We start from the raw sequence: 22339 nt of genomic DNA, 5'->3' as shown, positions 1-22339 counted from the left end.
GTATATCTATAAATATGTATAAGTTTATGTGTATGTATGTATGAATGTATATGTATATGTGTATGTATGTATCCTGCAGCCAGGATTTGAACCTATGATCTCGACCCTAGGCAGCCTGTGAATGCTTCACCATCATAGAACACTAACCGCTACACCAAAGTCCATGTTGAACTGGAACCTTTGTTAAAACTGTAGCCTTCGTAAAACTGGAACTTTGGTTAAAACTCGAACTTTTGTAAGTCTGGAACCCTTGTTAAACTCTACCCTATGCAAGACTGGAGTCTTTGAAACTTGTTCAAACTGAAAAATCTAACAGGCATCTGAGCTGAGTTTTCTAAGCAAGTAATAATACTTTAAAAAAATGAAAAAAATATGCAGTCAACAAATATTCTCTCCTCACTCATTACATTTTTAAGATTTTGATTAAACTGATGCAGGACTTACGTCCGAGAAATTCTGAATACAATTCAAAGTAGTAGCCAATGAAGCCATATCTAATGAAGATGATGCACCAACATATGTACCTAAGGGAAATGGTATTAGACCTCGACATTGATTGAGGAGTAGAGTGACGACAGAACCTGCTTAAAAGAGTAGTTCCGCTTCGTTTAGATTTTAAATAATTGAGGTTACAGAGCTGTGATTTGGATAAGGTAGTACCTGACCCTGTTTACATGAGTTGGGAAAGTAGTTCATCACTATATTGATGACCTTATGATAAATGTAACATAAAGAGTACAAGAAACCCTAAACAGAATTCTGCAACCAGTACTGACCATTAGTGGGGTGATTGTAATATTCTATGTGCATGACGTGGTAGAGGACTATCTCTTAGTCTGTCCTATCTCTTTGCACTCTTCGGTCAACTACAACTGTGGCTATTACTACTATGCCGACTGGGCGGTGTTGCCGCCAGCCACGTTGGCTCAATACCCACAAAATCTTTTCTTTCCATTATTCATTGTTTATTATATTGTATCTTTATCATATCATAATTATACTTTTTCTATTATTTTTCTACTTTTTCTCTGAGAGTAGGTAGAGTAGGTCGATGGCCGTAAATCCCAACAAACAAACATGGATAAAAGGAAGGGGTTGGACAGGGAGGGGGGAAGTAATTTTTGCTCCTTTAAATTCCTAAAGCTCTGTTGTCTATCATTCTTATTCATATTTTAATAAGGATGAAGATTATACGTTTTACTGCGATCCATATTATTAATTCTATTTCCATGACCTTTAGCAAATTTGCTTTATTTTTTAGTGCTAAAAAAATTTATTTCATGCCCACAGAGTGCATCAAATGTTTACAATGTTAAAAATGAGGGATTACTCTGTTTTATGACTATTATGATATACATTTGGAATAATAATTGGTCGCTTTACTTTTTTCCCAGCTGAACTAGTTTGATTGGTATCATGTCTATTATAGATTAATTAGTAAGAAGTTTCAATGAAATTATGTAAACCTACCTCTGTTACCACCCATGCTTACCTAACTTTTGATCCTGCCTCTTAAATTCAGTATGTTAGACTCATTTAAAAAGAATCATCACTAACACAATAACAGGTCAGCTTCTAATTCAGACACACTTCTAGTATCATAACCTACAACATGAATTACATGTCTACCAGCAAACATTTCAATGCCCAATATGAAAACCCTGAGTGTTACTCCCGGATCAACTTTCTATGGCAATTGGCAAATCACCCCAGTGGAGTGTGGCGAGTCCTCTAGAAACCAGAACATGTTATCTCTGGCATTTAGCATACCAGCAGGAGCAAAATTAATGGGGCCACTGTTAAGAGATGCTATGTAATTATGTGGTTCTTCGAAATGGACAATCCAGCCTGGTAAGCCTCTGGGGAGCAGCTGTTGAGTGTTTTGGTATTCAGTTATTTTCTAAACGCACTTCAACTATTTGGTTTCTTTAAGCTCACATGTACAGCAAAGTTCAATTTTTTTTCATTCTATTAATTAATTGTAATAAGAAAATAACAATCTATGAGAATATCTCCCGATGAGTTATACACTATGATTAGGTTAAATGACAAATATGGAATGGGATGAGCATCCATTTTGGACAGCAGTTGAGGTTATAAGGTGGCACTTACCATAAGAATGTCAAGTGAAATCCTGCAGGATAATCTTACTTTGGTGATAATGATTTTATAACTGGCAAGGAATAAACTATGCTTTGTTGATTACATTAACTCATTTTACCAACTATAGTATGAGCACTTGCAAGAAGTTAATAATCTGATAATCTGACTAGATGGCAATGGTCCTGTTCCTATCAATTCTTTTAATATTTCTGTGAGGGCATCTATGAATAAGCCTTACATTAATCACAAAACACCAGGGTTATCTTTCTCCTCACAGTAACATAAAAGTTAAGGATTGCTAAAATAAAACTCAAAATACTCCTCTAAGTCAGTCTGCATTTGTACATTAGTTTCACCAATACAAAAGGAAATATCTCAGTATCAATAATCAAATACTGTACACGTATCATAAACGACAAATTCATATATATTCCATAAAAGTCAGAGATGATGAAACCAATATTTGTATGACAAGTCTAGAGTTGCTCAACAAAATAGTACAGTTTTATGAGATATTTAAGAAACAGAAATATCATGTTTTATCTTCACCCCATACAAGGTTTCCATTAAAAAAGCTTGGAAGTACATACTGAATCTCCTAAAAATGTTTTGGTCATCATATATCTCAACACATTACTCCTTTTGAGGACCTAGCAGAGATACTCAAAATTTATCACATAATCATGCATATTGGATTGGCTTTTATAAAAGAATGGGGTTAGCAGTGTCCAGTGGTCATAAAAACCTGTCTTAAAATGTTTGAAATTCTACAGTTAACTTCCATCCCTTCACTGCATACAAATTTATAAATTCAAATCATATAACTATTATAAACATAGTATAATACATTATTCCTTATGTTTTATAAAAAAAAACTAGTTATAATTAGCACAAAAAAGCTACATCATGGAAAATACCTAATTTCATTCACCTAAATATGCTATCCATGACTTAAATTTCTTTACTCAAAAACATGTCTCCATCAAACTGGTTAGGTTACTGTTAATAAGAATTTACAATATTTAAGTTATCTTTTAACAATTTTAATGTGATAATTTCAACTTCATAATCATACATAACACTTTTCCAATGCTGTGTATAATATGCATATTTAGGAAGAGGGAGATAGCGAAGAATAATATCTACTCACATATCTCCTGCATGTCATTGAAGGTAACTGAGAAGGGCCACAGCAGGGGGGGAGATGGAAATCCTCCCCTCCCTTATTATCACTTTTCAATGTCTGTCAGAAAAGGCAAACAGGTATCAAGTGAAAAAAATACAACTCAAGCCTTGGTCTGCCTTTGATGAACACCTCTATTTTTTTCTTTGGCCTTTGGATTAATTAACACAAGCATGTTTCATCAGTAACTCTAGGAGCATCACTCAATGTAAAATCTTGTACATTAATAACCCAAAATCTTCCATCCGGAAAATAAATATTGCAAGATCACCATCACAATATTTAATGTATGATGAAACTTGTGATCATACACAATTATATCACAGTATTAACCTCAATCCCTCTTCCTCCTCTTGTCCCGATCATCCCGACTACGATCTTCACCATCTGCATTTCTCTTGCTGGCCTTCTTGGCCTCTGATAGCAAACCAATGACACCGAACAAATCATCCTCATCTTTCTCATCTCCAGCTCCAGATCTCTGGAACTCAACTGGACCAGACCTGCTTGTGCTGGTATCTGCACCAGAGAATCCACGGTCTGGAACAAAGCGGCTGGTGGACATGAGCTGCTCAATGCCAGCTCCATAGTCAGTCTCAGATGCCCTAGTTGGCCGGTAGATATTAGACCCAAGACTTCCTGATTCACGCCAAGGTGCATCATAAACATTGTATGCTTCGTCATCACCAAAACCTGTGTCCATGCCACGTGATTGGTTGAAGAGTCGCTGATCAAACTGAGCCTCACCACCACCAGCTGTATTTTGTGGCAAACCTAAAGCAATCTGTTCTGTAACATCACGCTCACGATTTGCAAGTTTTCCACGTTTATCTGCAGTTGAGTTTGATACTGCAGTTTCACGCTTACGTTCCCTGGGGAAAAAAGTAAAAATCAGATATAAGATAAAGGGAAGTACATCTAAAGTTGACTTTCTGTTAATGTACCTATAAAAATAACATACATACACCACATGCATACATATATGGCATGCTGAATAGGAGAAAGGTGGTTCAGAGGGTGGTGGCTTGCAAAAGGCATCAGACTAAAGAGGAACAATGTGACTTTATAAGCACAAAGGATGTGTACTTGTGTGTTTAGACTGAAGAGTGGATGTGAGAAATGCTGAAGGAAGAACAGCATTTGTGGCATTTAAGGATCTGTAGAAAGTGTATGATAGAGCTGATAGCAATGTTTCATGGAAGGTACTATGAATATATGATGTGTGAGGAAAGCTCCAAGAAGTAGTGAAGAGTTTCTAATTAAAGAGAAAGTCATGTGTACATGAAGGAAGTGAGGAAAGCTCCAAGAAGTAGTGAAGAATTTCTAATTAGAGAGAAAGTCATGTGTACATGAAGGAAGTGAGAAGGATGAGCGGTTCCAGGTGAAGTTGGTTCTAAAGCAAAGGTTTGTGATGTCATCATGGCTAAGTTGTTTATCAATGGGATGGGTTGGGAGTACGTATACTGGTTTTAGAGAGGGGCAGGTCTGCATAAAAAAAGTAATAACATATGTGAAAGAAAATGTTGAGAGCTATTATAAATAAAAGTAGCGTTATGCCTAGCAGTAGTGCTCCCGCCTCATACGCAGGGGACATGGGTTCGATCCTGGCTGTTAGAGGTTAGTATGATATATACTTTATCCCCGGGGAATAGGAGAGAAAGAATACTTCCCATGTTCCCTGTGTGTCATAGAGGGCAACTAGAAGGGAAGGGAGGTGGGGTGGGAGGGGACTGGAAACCCTCACCTCTCATTTTCTACTTTTCCCAAAAAAGGAACAGAGAAGGGGGGCCAAGTGAGGATACTTCCTCAAAGGCTCAGTCCTCTGTTCTTAACGCTACCTCACAAATGCGGAAAATGTCGAATATGTATGAAAAAAAAAGTTTAGCATGTGAGACAAACAGGTTGATTGTAATGTGAGTTTGAATGAAAAGAACCCAGAGGAGGTGGAGTGTTTTGGATACCTGAGAGTGGACAAGGCATCGGATAGAACCATGAAAGCTGAAGTAAGTTATAGGATGGGTGAAAGAGTTAAAGTCCTGAGTGCATTCAAGAATATGTAGAAACAGATGTCAAATATCTGTGAGAGCAAAGATGGGTATGTTTGACAGTATAGTAACCCCAATGATGCTGTATGGATGCAAGGTGTGGGCCTTAGATCAAAAATTTGGAAACAGGTGGATGTGTATGAAATTAAATGCTTAAGGACAATATGTGGTGCAAGGATGGGATGAATGAGTTAGAAATTATAGGGTATGAGAGAGAAGTGCACGAAAAGCATGTTTGAGAGAGAGATGAAGAGGGTGTACTGATACAGTTTCGACATATGTGGAGGACAAGTAAGGAGAAGCCGTCAAAAAATGAAAATGTGTCAGAAGTGAAGGGGAAACAGAGAATGGGTAGATGGAGATGGATGACTGGGGTGAAAGATACTCAGAGTGGTCAAGGCCTGAACATGTAGGAGGGTGTGAGGCATGCACAGAATGAAGTAAACTAGAGCATTGTGGTAACATGATGTCAATGGGCTGAACCAGGGTATTTGAAGCAGTAAGGGAGGAGAATTTTTCAGCTTAGCCTTAAAAATTTCAGAAATTTACAGCCTCTCTTCTATAATCCTTCCATCTGCTTCCTGTTCTCCCCCTCCCATCTGTTCGCTCCACTTCTAGCAGGTAGATCCTCATAGTCATTGTTTCTTTGCTAATTTTCTTCATATATCCAAACTATTCCTGCATATGGTGCTCTCTAAATCATATTTTGCTTACTACCAAAACCAAGGCCCCCTCCTACTCACAGTTAAGCCCCAAGACCTTTTCACCATCTCCTATGACCACTTCATTTGCCCTGGTTTAGCCCAGTTAGCAAAGTCACCCTCTTTGTACTAAATTGCTCTAATATACTCTAACCTCTGCAATGCTCACACCCTCCTGTATATTCAGGCCTAGTAGCTCAAAGATTTTTTCTCTATCCTTACACCTTGTCCTCAGACTTCCCCTCCTCCTTGTTCCCTCCACTTCTGATCATAAATCCTTTTAGTTTCCTCTCATTCATCCTTTCCACATGTCTAAACCATATCCGCACATGCTGCACAGCTCTATCAAATACACTCAGCCTATTACTACATCTCTTTTTCACAATGTCATTCTTTGCTTGATCAACCTTCCCTATGCTACATAGTGTCTTCTGGTATCTCATTTCTCTCAAGTCCACTCTCTTCCACACATTTGCATCTAGGGCCCACAACTTGCATCTGAGGTTAGGACTATGCATGATGAGCATCATCCTATTCAAGCCTAAAAATGTCAACTTTTTTGGTGGCTCATGAGCACAACTCATCCCAAGATGAAAAGGTGGGGAAAATTTTTCATCAGCTAAGTTCATACTACATAAGCTCTCCAACACAGTCATAATTTCCTTACCGAGCACGGTCCTGACGGAGTTTTTCTCTCTCTCTTTCTGCTTCATCAGAGAGCCCTGAGGAGACAAGACCTGCATGTTCTTCTCGTGCCTTCCTGGCCAAGACCTTGAGTAGCTCTTCTTTTCTAACCTTTTCTTTCTGTGCCATTTTCTTTTCTAGTTGGGCTCGCATTTCAACCTGGGAAAAAACACAACTTATATGAAGCCTTTTTCCACCAACGACTTTTCACCGGTGACTAACACTTTTACCTTCTACATGGGGTGGTCAGGCAAACAAATGCTCACTGTAGGTGACAACAGAAATGTTAATCAAGTTTAAATATAAATGCAACAATAACTGAGACTAATCTACCAAGGATGGGATTTGCACTTCTTAATGCACCACTTATAAACACAACTCTATACTTGAAAAATAATATAATGTTACCTTTCAACAGAAGGCAGTGGAATGCTAACTATTCATTGGCATGATCAAGTCAAAAAGTTTTATTTTGAGAAAATGTAATAAGAGCTACATGAAGTAGGAAGATTTATTCACTTTAAAAACAATAATATCAATAACATTTCTGCAGCTATCTGATATTTTTCAGAACTGAATATGTATATGATCATGATCATGTATATATATATATATATCAATTTAATTATCTATTATACTTTGTCACTGTCTCCTGCATCACCAATGCAGTGCAAGGAAACAGCAATACAAAATGAACTTAAATACCTGTAACTATATATCAACCGGTTTTAATTCTTACACTAGCAATCCATTTATACACTTACCTGTTCTCGAGCCTTTCTGTCTGCAATGTATAAAGCTTCGGCTAACTTGGCAAATTTTTCATTGATATGAACCGACTGTAGACCTCGTCCATCTGCTGCTAAACGTTTGTCAAGTGGAATTGTGTAACCTTTAGCATTCTTCCAATTACTGACACATGGTGGTATTCTCCATTCTTGCTGTTCTTTCACTGTAACCTGAAAGATTTTCCCTTTGTGACCATCATGCACCAACCCCGCCTTTTGGCAAAATGTTAGAAGAAACAGACAGAAGTAATAAGTAGGGACATTTAGGCTGGAGCATTAGGTAAAAGTAGTCAGATGGAATATTAAGTAGCAGACTCTGCTAACAATGCACTGGAGATGCCCTCTGCCAGTGACATGTTAAGGGTAAGGCAATATAGGCTAAGAAGCGGCACCAGTGTTCGCTACTTACAGAGATTCTACTACTGGGGCCACCCCTCTGAGGGAGTTCTAGGAGGAAGCAGACATAAGAGATAAAGATAGAATAATACAGGCTTGGCAGCTAGCTATAAAGTTGGCTAACTTTTTTTTTTTTGCAATCTTTAAGGATGGTGTTATCTTTTGTGTGAGGATGTCAAAGGACCACTAGCGTTAAATGTTGTGACAATATCTACCACAGCCACTGGTACTGTACCTTATGAATGAAAATAAACAAACGAAAAAATTATAGAGATTGATTTCGATATGAAACAGAATGAATGTGTTCATATATGGTATGAAACAAACAGGGACAAGCCTTCTGCCTTGCAGCAACTTAACACCATAAAACTTCAAGGTATGATGACTCATCATATTCTCAATAAAGACTTACAATACTAAGTATATTTTGTAATATCACTAGTACTGCTGATAGGTAATACTGAGAAATATTTTTTTTTTTTTTTCAAAAAGCGCCACATGGAGGTTACCTCAGGTTTTAAGCCTGCTACACTGAATGGATTAATACTTAAAATTCCGTAAACTAATTTTCAGTATGAAGTCCATGCATAAAATCTTTGAATCTTATCTATCAAATTTACCCAAGATGAATTTCCCAACAAAATCAAATATGTTTTAAGTTAAACATCTATTATCTTAATATTTTAATCATCTTAACGGCTATCATCTAAATGTAATGATATTACAAAAAAAATTCTATTTTGATTAATGCTGGACAGTGTTTCAAGTAATCAATAATTATCTTAACACCTATCGTCAAAACATAATGATGATACAAAAAAAATTTTATTATGATTAACACTGGACAGTGTTTTAAGTAATCAATAAGCAGAATACTTCATTTACCTTACCATATTCCCTAAGGAAGCTTCAGTTTCACAAAATGACTATCCTTTCTAGTAAACATGTATTTGCAGCTTCTTACACTGGGTTTGATATATAAAAAAAAAAAATCAAGCCTTACAACACATTCATATATAATATTGCCTATTGGTATTTGCTATTTATATCACCTCAGCAGATTAAGAGCACACAGCCTCTCAATTCATTCAAAAATGTGCTCAACTTACAAACTGTTTGACACAGTGAAGGAAAGCTACCACATTAATAGAAGAATTCATTTTTCACTGTGCACATATGTCATTTAGAAATTCATCCTCTGGCACAAAATGCTTCCAATGTAGAGTGAAAAATCAATCCCTTAACAATCTTTGAAACATCTTTAGCCAATACGAGTTAACCTGATACATCTAACAGTCTACCCCTAAATTCACCCAAAATATGTTGTTGCAATAGATGACAAAACCATCCAGTTTGCTACCAGACAAATATAATGGCTCTTACCTTGCGTGTTGGTGAGTGCATTACTGGGGCTGGAGGGGATGGAGGACCTCGGGGAATCTTTTTATTAATCCTGAAATCATGAAGTAAGTTAGGCACAGGTACAATTATCACTGGTCAACAAACTTATGATGAGTGATGACTAATGAAGCTCCCAAATTAATAATAAAAATCACTATACAGCAGTGTTCATTATTTTAGCATAAAAAATGACTGAAGCATCAACAGGACATGAGCCTCTGCTATGCCAAGCATTAAAATATGGAGAATATTGAAAAATAATGTAGAGGGTACACATCTATATCATACTCACAGCTTCATGCTTGTTCAGGCCCCAATCACTAAAAGCATCTTTCACTCCATCTTCCCATCTCCAAATCAGTCTCCCACTTCTTGTTCCCTTCATCTCTGACACATCCCTTCTAATGTATCCTCTCCTCACTCATTCTCTCCACATGTCCAAACCATTTCAGCAAACCCTCTTCATCGCTCTCAACCATACTCTTCTTACTACTACCACAACTCTCTCTTACCCTTTCATTTCTTACTCGAACAACTCTCCTCACACCAAATATTTTCCTTAAATATCTAACTTCCAACACATCCATCCTATTCTGTACTTTCTAATCTACAGACCAAGATATATATAAGAATATGACGAAGATGATCATAAAATTTTATTCAAGTCCTGAGAAGGGTGTAAGAAAGCAGAAGCAGGCTCACAACCAAGACAACAACCTACATAATGCTATGGAGACTTGAAGACATTACAGATGTGAAGAAAGGTTGTTTTCTTTCTTAATGTTTCATGTCTTCTGGCATTATATTGAATTAATCTATAGGATTAATGATTTCTTTCATATTTCTTTTTTTGGGTGACAAACATAGAAATAAACTAAGCTTAAGAATGAAACAATTAAAGATGAAAAGTGGATAAAAGAATAAAAGAAAGTCATCCTCATATACATAATCTCATTAATAATATCAACAACAGAAAATGAGTGAAGATATACACACTTAGTTATTTAGAGATGGCTGTGCATATATCCATCAGCTGTTACTAAGACACAAAGTTCGCTGATACAAATAAAATGCAACTTACTTAAATTTGGGTGGTTCCATTGGATCCTTGGGTTGCTCTACCATTCGGATGACTCGCTGAGTGGCCCCAGAGTTGAAAGATACTCCTTGCTGTGATGGAGTGTAACGGATGTACTGTGCTGGTGCTTGCTTTTCTACACATCTGATAGGCATGGCTGAAGATATTTTACCCTGTTGGGAAAGGAAGAATATTTTAAAAATCTAACAACTTTAATTTCTTCATGCTGTACTTATTGTCATCATTAATAATCTTCTTAGACACTCCTTAAATGAAAGTCATTAATCTAGCAACTGAGGGCTTAAAGATTTCTTTTATAACTACTTTTTTTCTTTTCACATGTATTCGCCATTTCCTGCTATAGCGAGGTAGCATAAGGAACAGACTGCTGAGCATTTGAGGGAAGAATCCTCACTTGACCACCTCCTCTGTTCCTTCTTTTGGAAAAGTAAAACTGAAATGGAGGATTTCCAACCCCCACTCCCAGTATTCTTTCTTCACCTACTTTTAACCTAAATTCATTCCATACTTACTTATCCTGCAAATATCAAAATGTGGATGAAAATTATCAGAATGCAACTGCAAAATGATTTATCACCTGTGTAAGTTTCTCTAATGCCTGTCTAGTCTTTTCTGTTGTGTCTTCTATCTCTTCCATGGATGGTCGCTGGAGCTCTGGGTCATCCTCAGATGTGATGGCCGTGGGTAAAAGATCCATCAGTTTGGAGTACACAATCTAATGAAAGAAATATTAAAGATCCATCAGTTATGAATATGTAATCTAATGAAAAGTAAAAATTAAACTAATTTCTAAATGAAAAATGCTGCAGGCTAGTTGCAAAATCTATAAAACTAGGAAAAAGCTTACATCACTGACAGCAGAAAAGGTCTGTCAAGTATGTTTGATATATAAACAGTGATGGGAAAGAAGCTATAAGAATGGCAAACCACTTCTTCAGATAGATTTCAGCATGTGTTAAACAGAGGGTAAAACTAAATGATCTGAGGCTACAGCTGGAGTAAGACAAAGCAGAATAATGTTCCCATGGCTGTTCAATGACTACAGAATACAGATTAAGGTATTAGGGAACTCAAAATATATATCATATTTAGAGGAAGATATAGCATTGACATTAGTAAAGGAAGCTACATCATACAAGCAAAATACAGGATGGTGATTTGGGGGCAAGTGTAAGAAGACATAGAAAATAATAACAAAAGCAAGGTGATGGTAATGAGAAGACATAATCTCGAGGTTAAAAGCAGAGGGGTAAAGGGGGTTTTATAATCACATCACACATGTAACTGGATTACCCCTACCTAAAGGGCCTTGACTTATACACGGCACATGGTCCTGATGAAATTTTACCACAGACGTTGAGGATGTGTCCAGATACAAAAGACGAATTCTTGAAATACTCTCAAAGGTGTTGCTAGAAAAAGGCAAGGTTTGGCAAGGGAATAAAGAAAGTCAAATGTCATACCTCTACAAAAAAAAGGAGACCAAGAAGAGGTACTGAACTATAAACCAGCCTCTGTGATGAATGTGGTCTGTATTATTCTATAAAGATAATGAGAAAACAAATGGATGACTTTCTACTGAAGAGAAATAGCCTAAGTGAGACAAAGCACAGTTTTAGGGAAAGGAAGGTCATATGTAACAAAACTTATATTTCTACTACAGATTATGTTCTAAAGACAAACGGGAAGGGTTGGTTGGAATGTTTGTATCTGGATTGCAAGAAAGAATCTGACCATGTGCCACAAAGGAGACTGATTACAAAACTGAATCACAAGGCAGGAATAATGGAGAGACTCCCCAAATGGACAGAAAAATATCTTAGTTAAACATATGTCTGAGGAGCCTTCTCCAAATGGAAGATGCATGGTTCTGTTCTGGGACCATTACTTTTTCTGTCCTATGGGAATGATTTATCAGAAAGTATTTATTCCAATCTGAGTATGTTTGCAGATGATGCAAAGGTCATGAGGAAGATGAAAAGCAAGCAGGATTACATCATATCACAAGAAGACCTTGAGTAAACTCCAAAAGTAGTTCAATACGTGGTTGATAAAAATCAACCCAAGTAAATATAAAGTTATGAGGATGAGATACAGTGAAAGGACTCAATATGAGTGTCACCTAATTGTAAATATGTTCTATGATTCCATGAGTGAGAGACACTTTGGAGTTGACATCATCCCTAAACTGTCACCAGAAACCCACATTAAAAAACAAGCTGTCTGCTGGAAAATATTAGAATACTTTTCAAGCATGTGGATAAGAAAAACTTAGCAAAACATCCATATCCTACATAAGGCCAAATCTGGCATATCTTTCTCAAGTTTTGTCACTGCATCTAAATAAATACAAAGGTGTACTAGAGAAGGTCTAAAGAAGAGCAACAAATATGGCACCAAAATTAAGAGAGCTTGAATCCTTACATTTGCCAACCATGGGAGGAAGAAAAGAGAGGGTGACCTGAACACAACCTTTAAATTTCAAACCAGACTGATGATGTCAACAGCTAAGAGTTCTCTGAAAGATTTGGAGTTAGAACACCCATAGGACATAACATGAAACTAAGCAAGAAACTTGTTAAAAAGTTGAAAAGAAGTACTTTCATGATATAAGAGTGGTTGATGAATGGCATAACTGAATGAGGATGTTGTGTATGTGAACAGCATATAGAAATCTAAAAGTTTTATGATAGAAGAGAATGTTGAAGAGATGGCCATTGATTATGGCATGTTTTTGCCCATGCCATGTAATTCAAATATTAAGAAAAGATCACCCAAAAGAAAGCACAGTTATTTAAGTACTGGTAACCTAAGTCTTCTGTAAGCAAACAATAAACTACACATCTAACAATGTTTTACCACCAGGTGCCTTAAACAATTAAAAATTTTAAATGATACCTATTACAAGTAAATGACACACAACTGCTGAAATATGCACAAGCTTCATGTCAGCTTTGATATACAAGAAATGCATTATTAAATCATTTTTCAGTGCCAAACAGTCTCACCTTATCCTTTGAATGTCCTTGTCTGGCCAATACATCATACTTGACTTTGCCTTTGTCATCTAATTGAACTGCTAAAGCATTTGATGTTGTCCCGCCTCCACCCCCACCACCTCCATCTCCTCCACCTTTCCCCATTCCAAGTGGATACTGAGCAACATGGCACTCGGGAAATGATCCACCATCCCCAAAATCCTAGAAGAGAGGAACTTTAAAAAACAAACGTGATCATAACATTGAAAAGACCTTACACAATCTCTATACATTTCATTAAAAAACATTGTATTAGGGAGTCCAAAACATTATCACTACTGTTCTAGTTTTGTGCGAGCTGTATCATACCAAGAAGTATGATTATACATACAATTTATTTGTACTAATATTAATTCAATTACAAAATAGAATATATAGTTAAGCTAATTTTCACTACTTCATGTAAGCCCACAATTATTAATGACGCATTAAATAACTCCACATAAACCATTGGGCCTAAAAAGGGGAAATCTTTTAAACTAAAAGATCAAGGAAGAAAGTTTATTGAGCAACCGTCCTGAATAGTTGAAAAAAAATATAAACATACCTGTATTCCAAATATGTCATTTTATTTTTTACCTTAAGAAAATGAAGATAAAAGAGCTGAAAACAATATGCCCAGGCAGAATAGAATCACTTATCAGTATGAGTGAATTATAAATACTGAGATAATCATGAGGTCTTTGCATGTTTCTTACTTAATTCTTTTTTACACATCGCCCCTATGACTTAACTCTGACTGCAGTGACAGTGACGTTCAACATGGACCACACTTGCATATTATGCAACAATGTGGAAGTCTCTATTATGGGAATTAAGGCAACCATTAGGTTAAAACTTTCTAGGATAAATGAAAATGCACAAATTTTCGGTAGCTTTTTTCCAATGTAACATACAGATTTGGTAATGACCAATAAATACACAAAAATCATACCTATCACACGAGGGGTAGCCACCTGCCAATATACAAACTCCTTATTACAACAATAACTGACCTCCTGAGAGCGTGGTACCCATCCTTTTCTGTGGCCATATGGTGGAGCTGCTCTAGATGCAGTGACAAGAGCCTGCTGCTGTAGCTGGGCCTGCTGTTGGCGTCGCCTCCGATCCTCACTCTCACGATCCCACACAGGTGCACTCACAGGTGGCAGTATGCTATGATAAAAACATATATATATATATATATATATATATATATATGTATGGCAATCATAAATAATAACTAAATATCTATCTATCTATATCTCTGATGCCTGTTCCCTATGGGAACTCCCTCGAGGGGGTGGCCACAGCAAAAGAGTCACCATATCTGGTGAACTCTAGTTCCACTTCCCAGCCTTTAATGCCTCAACCTTAGCAGGCCACTGGCAGAGGGCAACTCTAGCGAGCATAAACAAATATATCCGTGGGGATAGGGGAGAAAGAATACTGCCTACTATCTCCTGCATTTTGTAGAAGGTGCCTAAAAGGGGCAGAAGCAAGGTGGTGGGAAATCTTCCCCTCCTGTATCACCTTCCAAAATAGGGAACAGAGGAATGAGCCAAATGAGGATCTCTTCTTCTCTAAGGCTTAGCCATCTGTGCTGGACGTTATCTCACTCATGCAGGAAATGGCAATCAAGTATAATAAATAAATAATATATATATATATGAAATGAAACACGATAAATTCCCAGCAAGGTAGCACCAAGAACAGGAACAAAAAAAGGCCTCATTCACTCTCATCTGCTCTCTAGTTGTCAGGTGTAAAACATTGAAACCATAGCCCCCAATCCACTACCAGGCACCATAGACCTTTCCATGTTTCCCCAAGTGCTTCATATATCCTAGTTCAGTCCACTGACAGCATGCTGCCCCCTGTAAACCACATTACTCCAATTCATTCTATCCTGTGCATGACACACCTTCCTGCATTTTCAAGCCCCAAGCACTCAAAACCTTTTTAATTCCATAAATCCCCATCTAACTTGGTCTTCCTTCTTTTTCCCTCCATTTCTGGCAAACATACCCTCTTTGTCAACCTTTTCTCACTTATTTTCTACATATATCCAAATCATATTTGCACTTCCTAACATTTTATTTCCAGTAAACATTCACCCTCTTTCATATACATTCTCATCTAGGGCCCAAACCCTGCAAACATACACCATCACGACTACTATTCCTTCAAACATCCCATTTATGCCCTCCCCAGTAGTGACCTCTCTTTCCACCAAATCCTCAATGCACCTACAGCCTTTGCCACTTCACCCACACTATGACTCACTTCAGCTCCCATGGTTCCACTTGCTGCCATGTCCACTCCCAGGTATCTAAAACACTTCACTTCCTCTAAGTTTTCTCCATTCAATCTCAAACCTTAATTATCTTCTCTGTTTGCACTACTAAACCTGATAACCTTGCTTTATTCCCATTTACTCTTAACTCTCCCCTTTCCAACACACTCCCAAATTCAGACACCAACTTCAGCAATTTCATACTTGAATCTGCTATCAATATTGTCATCAGCAAACAGCAACTGGTCCAACTTGCAAGCATCTCCCCAAATCCCTCACATACACATGTAATCCCACATCATCCCATCCAGAAACAGAGTGAACCACTCTTCCAACTCTCTACCTAATCACACACACTCTTCTTTTTTTCTTACATCAACTGAGACAACAGAGGCAACTGAATGCCCTAATCAAGGCTATCTCTTTAATGCAGCACTACATTAAACAATTAGAAAACTGGCTCACCCAGAATGGACAATCTGCGTCTACACAAAGTCTTCAATCGTACTTTTAACACCAGACAGACACCAATCCAGGGCACACCCTCCAGTCACATTAAATGGACAGTCTATCCCACTAAGCAAGCCACCAACCATTCTAGGCTTCACATAAGACACACATGACATGACAATCACCCCCAACACATAATTTCAACACATAAACTATGTGCCCTTAGAACACTCACTGGCACCAGCTTTAGACACGAAAAAGAATCCCTCAACATCCTATACAAACAATTCATTCGCTCCACTTCAAACTATGCATCAACTGCCTGGTCTTCCTCCCTTTCAAAAGCAAGTATAACAGAGTATAACAGAGCTACAAATGGCACAAAATAATGTACTCGGAACACTCACTGGCTGCCTAGCAACCATAAACACTTAACACCTTCACAAGGGAACAAAGATCCTTCCAATACAATCTCAACTCAACATGCTCAACACTTAATTCTATGCAACGGCATAAACTAACCACCAACCTCACAAAAGAAATAAAAGGCTTACCCCTGCCTAAATTTCAGCAACCTCAACTCAGTTCCCCTATCCTCAACAAATATTACAATAACAAAACACAAACACAATGAAATAACCAGTCAAGCACTAAACAACTAAACTTGCACTCAGTTTTAAACTCTAACTAATCAGAAACCACACTCCCCATAAAAACAAATCGTGCTGTTCTACATCTGTTCTGGATATCTCCCATCACTAAAACACTACAAATACCATTTCAACATATCCAAAGACCCTTCATGCCACAAAGAAGACACCATACTTACTATTCAACTGCCTGGCACATTTTGCACAGACACAACATCGCAACGCTTTAATACCTGAGGTCTTGACTAGTAAACATTGCCAGCCTCCTAATTGCTGCAGGAATCTCATAAGGATAGAAGAGGCTCCTGGGGTGGGAAGGTAAAGTACATACACTATACTTTAAAATGTGTGAGATGTACCACCATATGAAGCACCCATAATTTAGAAGGGAATATTTAAGAAAAATAACGAGTTTTTTCAAGTATGCCAAGTAAGCTTAGCTTTCCTTCCACCTGATATTATTTTTAGATTAACAGTTCCCCTATGATTCCTTCTTCCTAAAGGCCCAATTGTTAATGAATGAGATGGTTCTATCTATTCCACCTGGGGTTTCATGACAAAAAAACTCAAAATCTGTCAATGAAGTGGGAAAGACCATAACAACATGCTTTACTCCCTAAGGCTATGGCTTCAGCATCAAAACATTATCTTTACTACAGGTCAACATTTTCCTAATGCCCTTACACTAGACATTTCTATTCATATCAAAATTCAAAAATAAACAGATAAGAGAAAGAAGGACGTTTCTGCTGAAATGAAAACAAGATAAGGCTACCGTCTTAACACTATGCTATGGCTGCACTATGGCTTCAAAACAACAAACCTTACTTATAGATCAATATTTTCCCTATATATTTTTCACAAAGGAACAATAAATACCCATTCTTTTAACATTTACATCTATTTCATTTGCTTTCTTCAAACAATTCATTACTGGTGGAGTATCTGACACCCAAAAATCAACTTAATTAATTTTACAAAAGATTGCCTTCAAAATTCCCATCACCATGTTCAACAAATGCTGTGGTTATCAATGCCTCACCCATAACCAATACTGGGTCAAGCAGGTCTTCATGGCATCAAGGGTCATAACATTTACTTTGTGATCAGTGAATTATACCAAAATCTATATTTTTCATATATCTTTTCTGCATAATTCTCTTCATTAGGTTCTTACCTAATGCATGAATTAGTAGTTATCAACATATTCAGTAAATTTTCGAGAAAATAAGAGAAAGGGATGAATTCTTCCATAGGACATGATTGGCTCCTGTCACAACCAGTCAAAATATAATCAACAATACGGTAAACTATAATAGCATTCAAAAGGATGTTGTAGGAAAGTGGAATGACATATTACGGATTTCAAAAACGTCAACCATCTTGGATTCTACATGAGTTTCCAGACACACCTGTACTACTGTACGACACCGAACTGATACATAAATCTTCATAGATTTTGGTGGATTTACCAAGGTACCTAAGAGACTAAATGTGGATTTCAGTGGAAAGATAGGCATCACCCTTAACTATTAAATCCAAGAGAATTGCAGATATATCATCATAAACATGAAATAATGTATAGATCCAGGTCAACTAATCAATCCTCTGAGATTTCTGTGGATTTCATTAAGGAAATCAAAAGATTATTAGCGGACTTCACTGGGAAGTATGGCATCGCCCTAAATAACAATGTTATCTGTGGATTTTGGAAGGAAGTAAAGCAAGAGGAATGTAACAGGACCAATGAAAAACCTTATAATACTGTATGAAACCCAATTGACAGTCCTCCACATTTTGGTGGATTTCATCTAGGATGCTTCTATACAACCTGTGCAGCACTTAAGGCTGCATAGCAATATGGCATAATATCATCTGGATGGATATCATGAAGAAATAAATCTGGAAGAAATGCATATCAATGAACCCCTTACACAGTACTTCATAAAAGTAATTCTGACGGGGAGAATGGGATTGAAAGCACTGCATTTTGTATTATCATTACAGGAAATTAAAATGAGAGGTATGATGATCTTGGAAAATGTTAGATAAGAGTACGGGGAACACTTCTAGATATCAACAGAACCTCTCCTAACTTCCCAAGCAAATTACATCTAACATTTTTTATAATAAATGAAAGAAGTAGTGATGATGTCATTTGCATTCAGCTCCACAGAAGTCAGTTGACTAAAGTGTTTTAAGTGTTCATTAAGTGTGTTTACCTACTAAACTGCATTCCTCCAATCAACACAAGGATGGCGACACTATTTTGAATAAGTACTAAAACAGATATTACACCTTGTCCCCTATGCAAGGTTTTCATAGTTTTTTTTATAATACTTGCATTTCACTTAGTTTTAACTCACTTTTATTTCAACACCATACTCCTTATATCACCTTTCTGAGTAAAATAAAAATATAACAAATCATGCTCCCCTGGTCTACATCACTTTCACTAAGTATAAAGATTACATTGATATGTTTTTCATCCAAATTCATAAATTATATCCGTTGTGCCCTAAACTGGAACTTTACTACAAATTCATAAAAATGCGTATTGAAGAGCAAAAACCTACAAACATAAACAGCATTATTATTACAGTATTGCAGGTGTATTCCAAACACCATGCTGACATCTCTTTTTTCTGAGCATTTCATTGTTAAGGAAGACCAGAAGTGTATACACTCAGAAAACCTAATGTGGGTGCTAACCTACAACTACTGACTGCAAAGTACCAGTTACATTATTTTCCCAAAAAACTTTGAAGATACATTAAATTTATGCTGGTAATGGAGGCAAGGTGAAGTTTTTTCATTGGTTCTGTTGATTTTAATATGTTCTTTACACCTAGATTTTCCCCATATCAACATAGCCCTCCCTACTATAACTTTAATTTTTCTTTAGAAAAAAAACTTAGGACAATTCCAAAATAAGCACTGTACGGTTAATGGAAATACACCAACAACATAGTGCGATACTACGTCGATAAATGAAATTTAACAATTTAATCTTCTCTTTATGATTCTGTTTTGCTCTCTCCATCCCGGTGACTTCCCTACCTAACGTACATCAGTAAATACAAAATAAAAATTCAGTAGTTGACTGAGTCTCATATACTCTTCCAGGTGTATTTCACCGACCCCTATTGTATTATTCATCTTGTATTTCGTTATACAGCAAACTATACAAAAAAATATCCAATTCATGTTTCCCCGGTTTGAAATAATCACTACTAAAGTCCCTTTAAATATATATGATATACTTCTAATCATTATAATATTCCTGTGGTGCCCCTAAACTGAAATGTAAAAAAAATCTTATCAGTTCCAGTTATGTAATAAAAAATGTATCCGTTAATTCAAGGGATCCCTCCACTATGGGGCGTAACTTCAGTGACTATAAACTAATTGAAGGGGAAGGTTGATCACGTCACCAGTATCATTATATCTCTTCGTAAATCACTACAGATGAAAATAATTTCCGCCCCTTGCCCAATATCGAGTAAACACACGACCAAAGTTATTTACAGCACATTGATCGCTCAGGATGCTGTAATTTCTCGGCGTGATTTCTGAACAGCCGGAACAAATTTCGCAATGATATCTTCAAGGGCACTTCATTGGTATTGAAATTAAGTTTAAAATGACTGACAAATGTACAATTAACCATGTAAAACACTCATAAGGCATTGAAATACTTACTCTGCTAGAGACACCATCTTTGTTGACACCTTTATGCGTACAGTTACATCAAAATTGCGAAATTAAATATAAAAAGTTGTTATTTCGTTCATACAGTCATATTTCCATCAAAATGATTTATTCATCAAAACGAATTTACGATATCAAGTGATATTACTATTTCTAAAGGATCTGAAAGATAATATTTTACAAATATTTACTTGTTTTCGGATAAGCTTGGCATTAAAAGGAGCATATGGTTCTATTACAATATGAAATTTTATATTATTCTATAGACGTTAAATACGATACAGTCAACAAGCAAAAAATGTAAAAGGGAACTCTTTGAATTTATTTTAGTTATAGTGAAATTTAATTCAGATACATTCTCAACCATCTGATTCAAGTTCATTGGGGTCACGGCACCAATCTAAATGAAGGAATGCAACATTCAATCAAATATATCAACTATGATGAAATACCAGAATGTTCTTAAATAAATCTGAATCTCGTAAAAGGTGGAATACAAGGTGCTTCAAAAAGAGGATAGGAAACTGTAAAGAACATACTTATGGGGGAAAACAAATTTAGGTTAGCCTGTGTAATATTTGCGAACATTTGTTTTTCATCCTCAGCTTTATTTTGTCACTCTATATGTACTTTTTGTCTAATAAATCAAATCAAGAAGTCTATGTATGGCTTAAGAAGAATGTTATCATACCGTTTGACTGTAAAACCCGAGTGGTGAATTTCTCAGAGATAATCCAGAGCTGTAAATGCCAATATCAAAATAAACAAGATAAAGCCTTATGTGAAAATGTTAAAATGAACGTGTAATTATTCAGGCAAAGAAGTGGCCCTCAGAAGCAGTCAGGCGGGGTGTTGGACACGTGATACCCTCCACCTGCTGGCTTTTTATGAGAGGATCCTTCACATATTCAGATAGCGTTATTCACAATTGGAAAATACCCCTTTGACGGCCCTTTCGTCTACGACAGATAATGTCGGCCAGATTCAATCCCTTCTCTCACTCATTCTGCTAAATTCCAGCGACGTTCACGCACTCAGTGAATGGGCCTTCGTCGCTATTACAAACTTCTTGACAGACACCTGTTCTTATCACTGGCATCAGCAATCTAATCCTCCTTGAGAGTATCCAACTATCAGCCTTCATCGATGAAACAGCCAGGCAAACGCTTTCACCGTAATCGCTTCGGTTTCCAGGCCCGCAAAATGCCTTATTCCCAGAACCTGGTTCGGAAATTCCACCAAAGGGAACTGTTTAAACGACTAGTATTCCTGTTTCTCTGGACGCCTTGCTATTTACATATCCAATTCTCTCTTCAATCAACGTTTTTCTGACCTGTAGGTGTTGTCCGGTTTCTTGTAGTTAGACCTCCTCGCGTATAAGACCTGGCGGCCATTGGTACAATGGTCCTTAACTACCTATACACAGCGCACCCTCAACCAATGACCTGGTTTTCCAGGAACAGCTACTGTGGGTTTTCGTCCTCGCCGATGAGAAGCAAATCGATCCTGGAATTCAAACTTCTTCCAGTGCCCTGAACTCTCTCGGTCTTTGGAGCACTAGCCAGTACATACTTCAATGGTCAACACCCAGCCCTTGGTATCCTATGGAGTTCACCCACATCTTATCTACCAGGACTCCTCCTACCCTTGGTACATTACGTAATCAAGCACCTCGGGACATCCTACCTTTGCTAGTCTCCAACACATTCTCCCGATGTAAATGAAAGTTGCTAAGATTAGTTCAGTAGATACTGAAGATGATTATTCTTCATTCGGTTGCTGCTATGTACCTTTTTATATGATCCTGAAGTCTTT

General features: G+C 37.0%; 1 protein-coding gene across 2 annotated transcripts; it reads right to left on the bottom strand.

The window, feature by feature from the left end:
• Positions 1-2419: 2419 nt before the first annotated feature.
• Bx42 (Puff-specific protein Bx42) lies at positions 2420-20673 on the bottom strand. Of its 2 annotated transcripts, none has more exons than XM_071668966.1 (9): positions 20516-20673; positions 14434-14593; positions 13409-13600; positions 10978-11115; positions 10383-10552; positions 9284-9353; positions 7481-7675; positions 6700-6875; positions 2420-4158 (listed from the first exon to the last, which is right to left on the bottom strand). In XM_071668966.1, the coding sequence occupies exons 1-9, from the start codon at positions 20530-20532 to the stop codon at positions 3621-3623; spliced, it is 1656 nt and encodes a 551-aa protein (XP_071525067.1). In that variant the 5' UTR covers positions 20533-20673; the 3' UTR covers positions 2420-3620. The 2 variants fall into 2 exon arrangements, with proteins under 2 accessions (XP_071525067.1, XP_071525066.1); XM_071668965.1 differs by lacking the exon at positions 20516-20673 and adding an exon at positions 16993-17027.
• Between the last annotated feature and the right edge of the window lie 1666 nt (positions 20674-22339).

This window comes from Panulirus ornatus, chromosome 13 (assembly GCF_036320965.1).
Source record: "Panulirus ornatus isolate Po-2019 chromosome 13, ASM3632096v1, whole genome shotgun sequence".
NCBI classification, from domain to species: domain Eukaryota; kingdom Metazoa; phylum Arthropoda; class Malacostraca; order Decapoda; family Palinuridae; genus Panulirus; species Panulirus ornatus.
Note: the sequence above shows the minus strand (reverse complement) of the source record. Positions and strands in the feature narration are given on the sequence as shown.

Excerpts from the sequence above, each read along its gene's own strand:
- Bx42 (XM_071668965.1), bottom strand. The coding sequence starts at position 17,012 with ATGTGCCAGGCAGTTGAATA. Across the intron at positions 11,116-13,408 it reads AAGGACATTCAAAGGATAAG|ATTGTGTACTCCAAACTGAT; the intron begins GTGAGACTGTTT and ends TTCTTTCATTAG. Across the intron at positions 9,354-10,382 it reads ATGGAACCACCCAAATTTAA|GATTAATAAAAAGATTCCCC; the intron begins GTAAGTTGCATT and ends TCATGATTTCAG.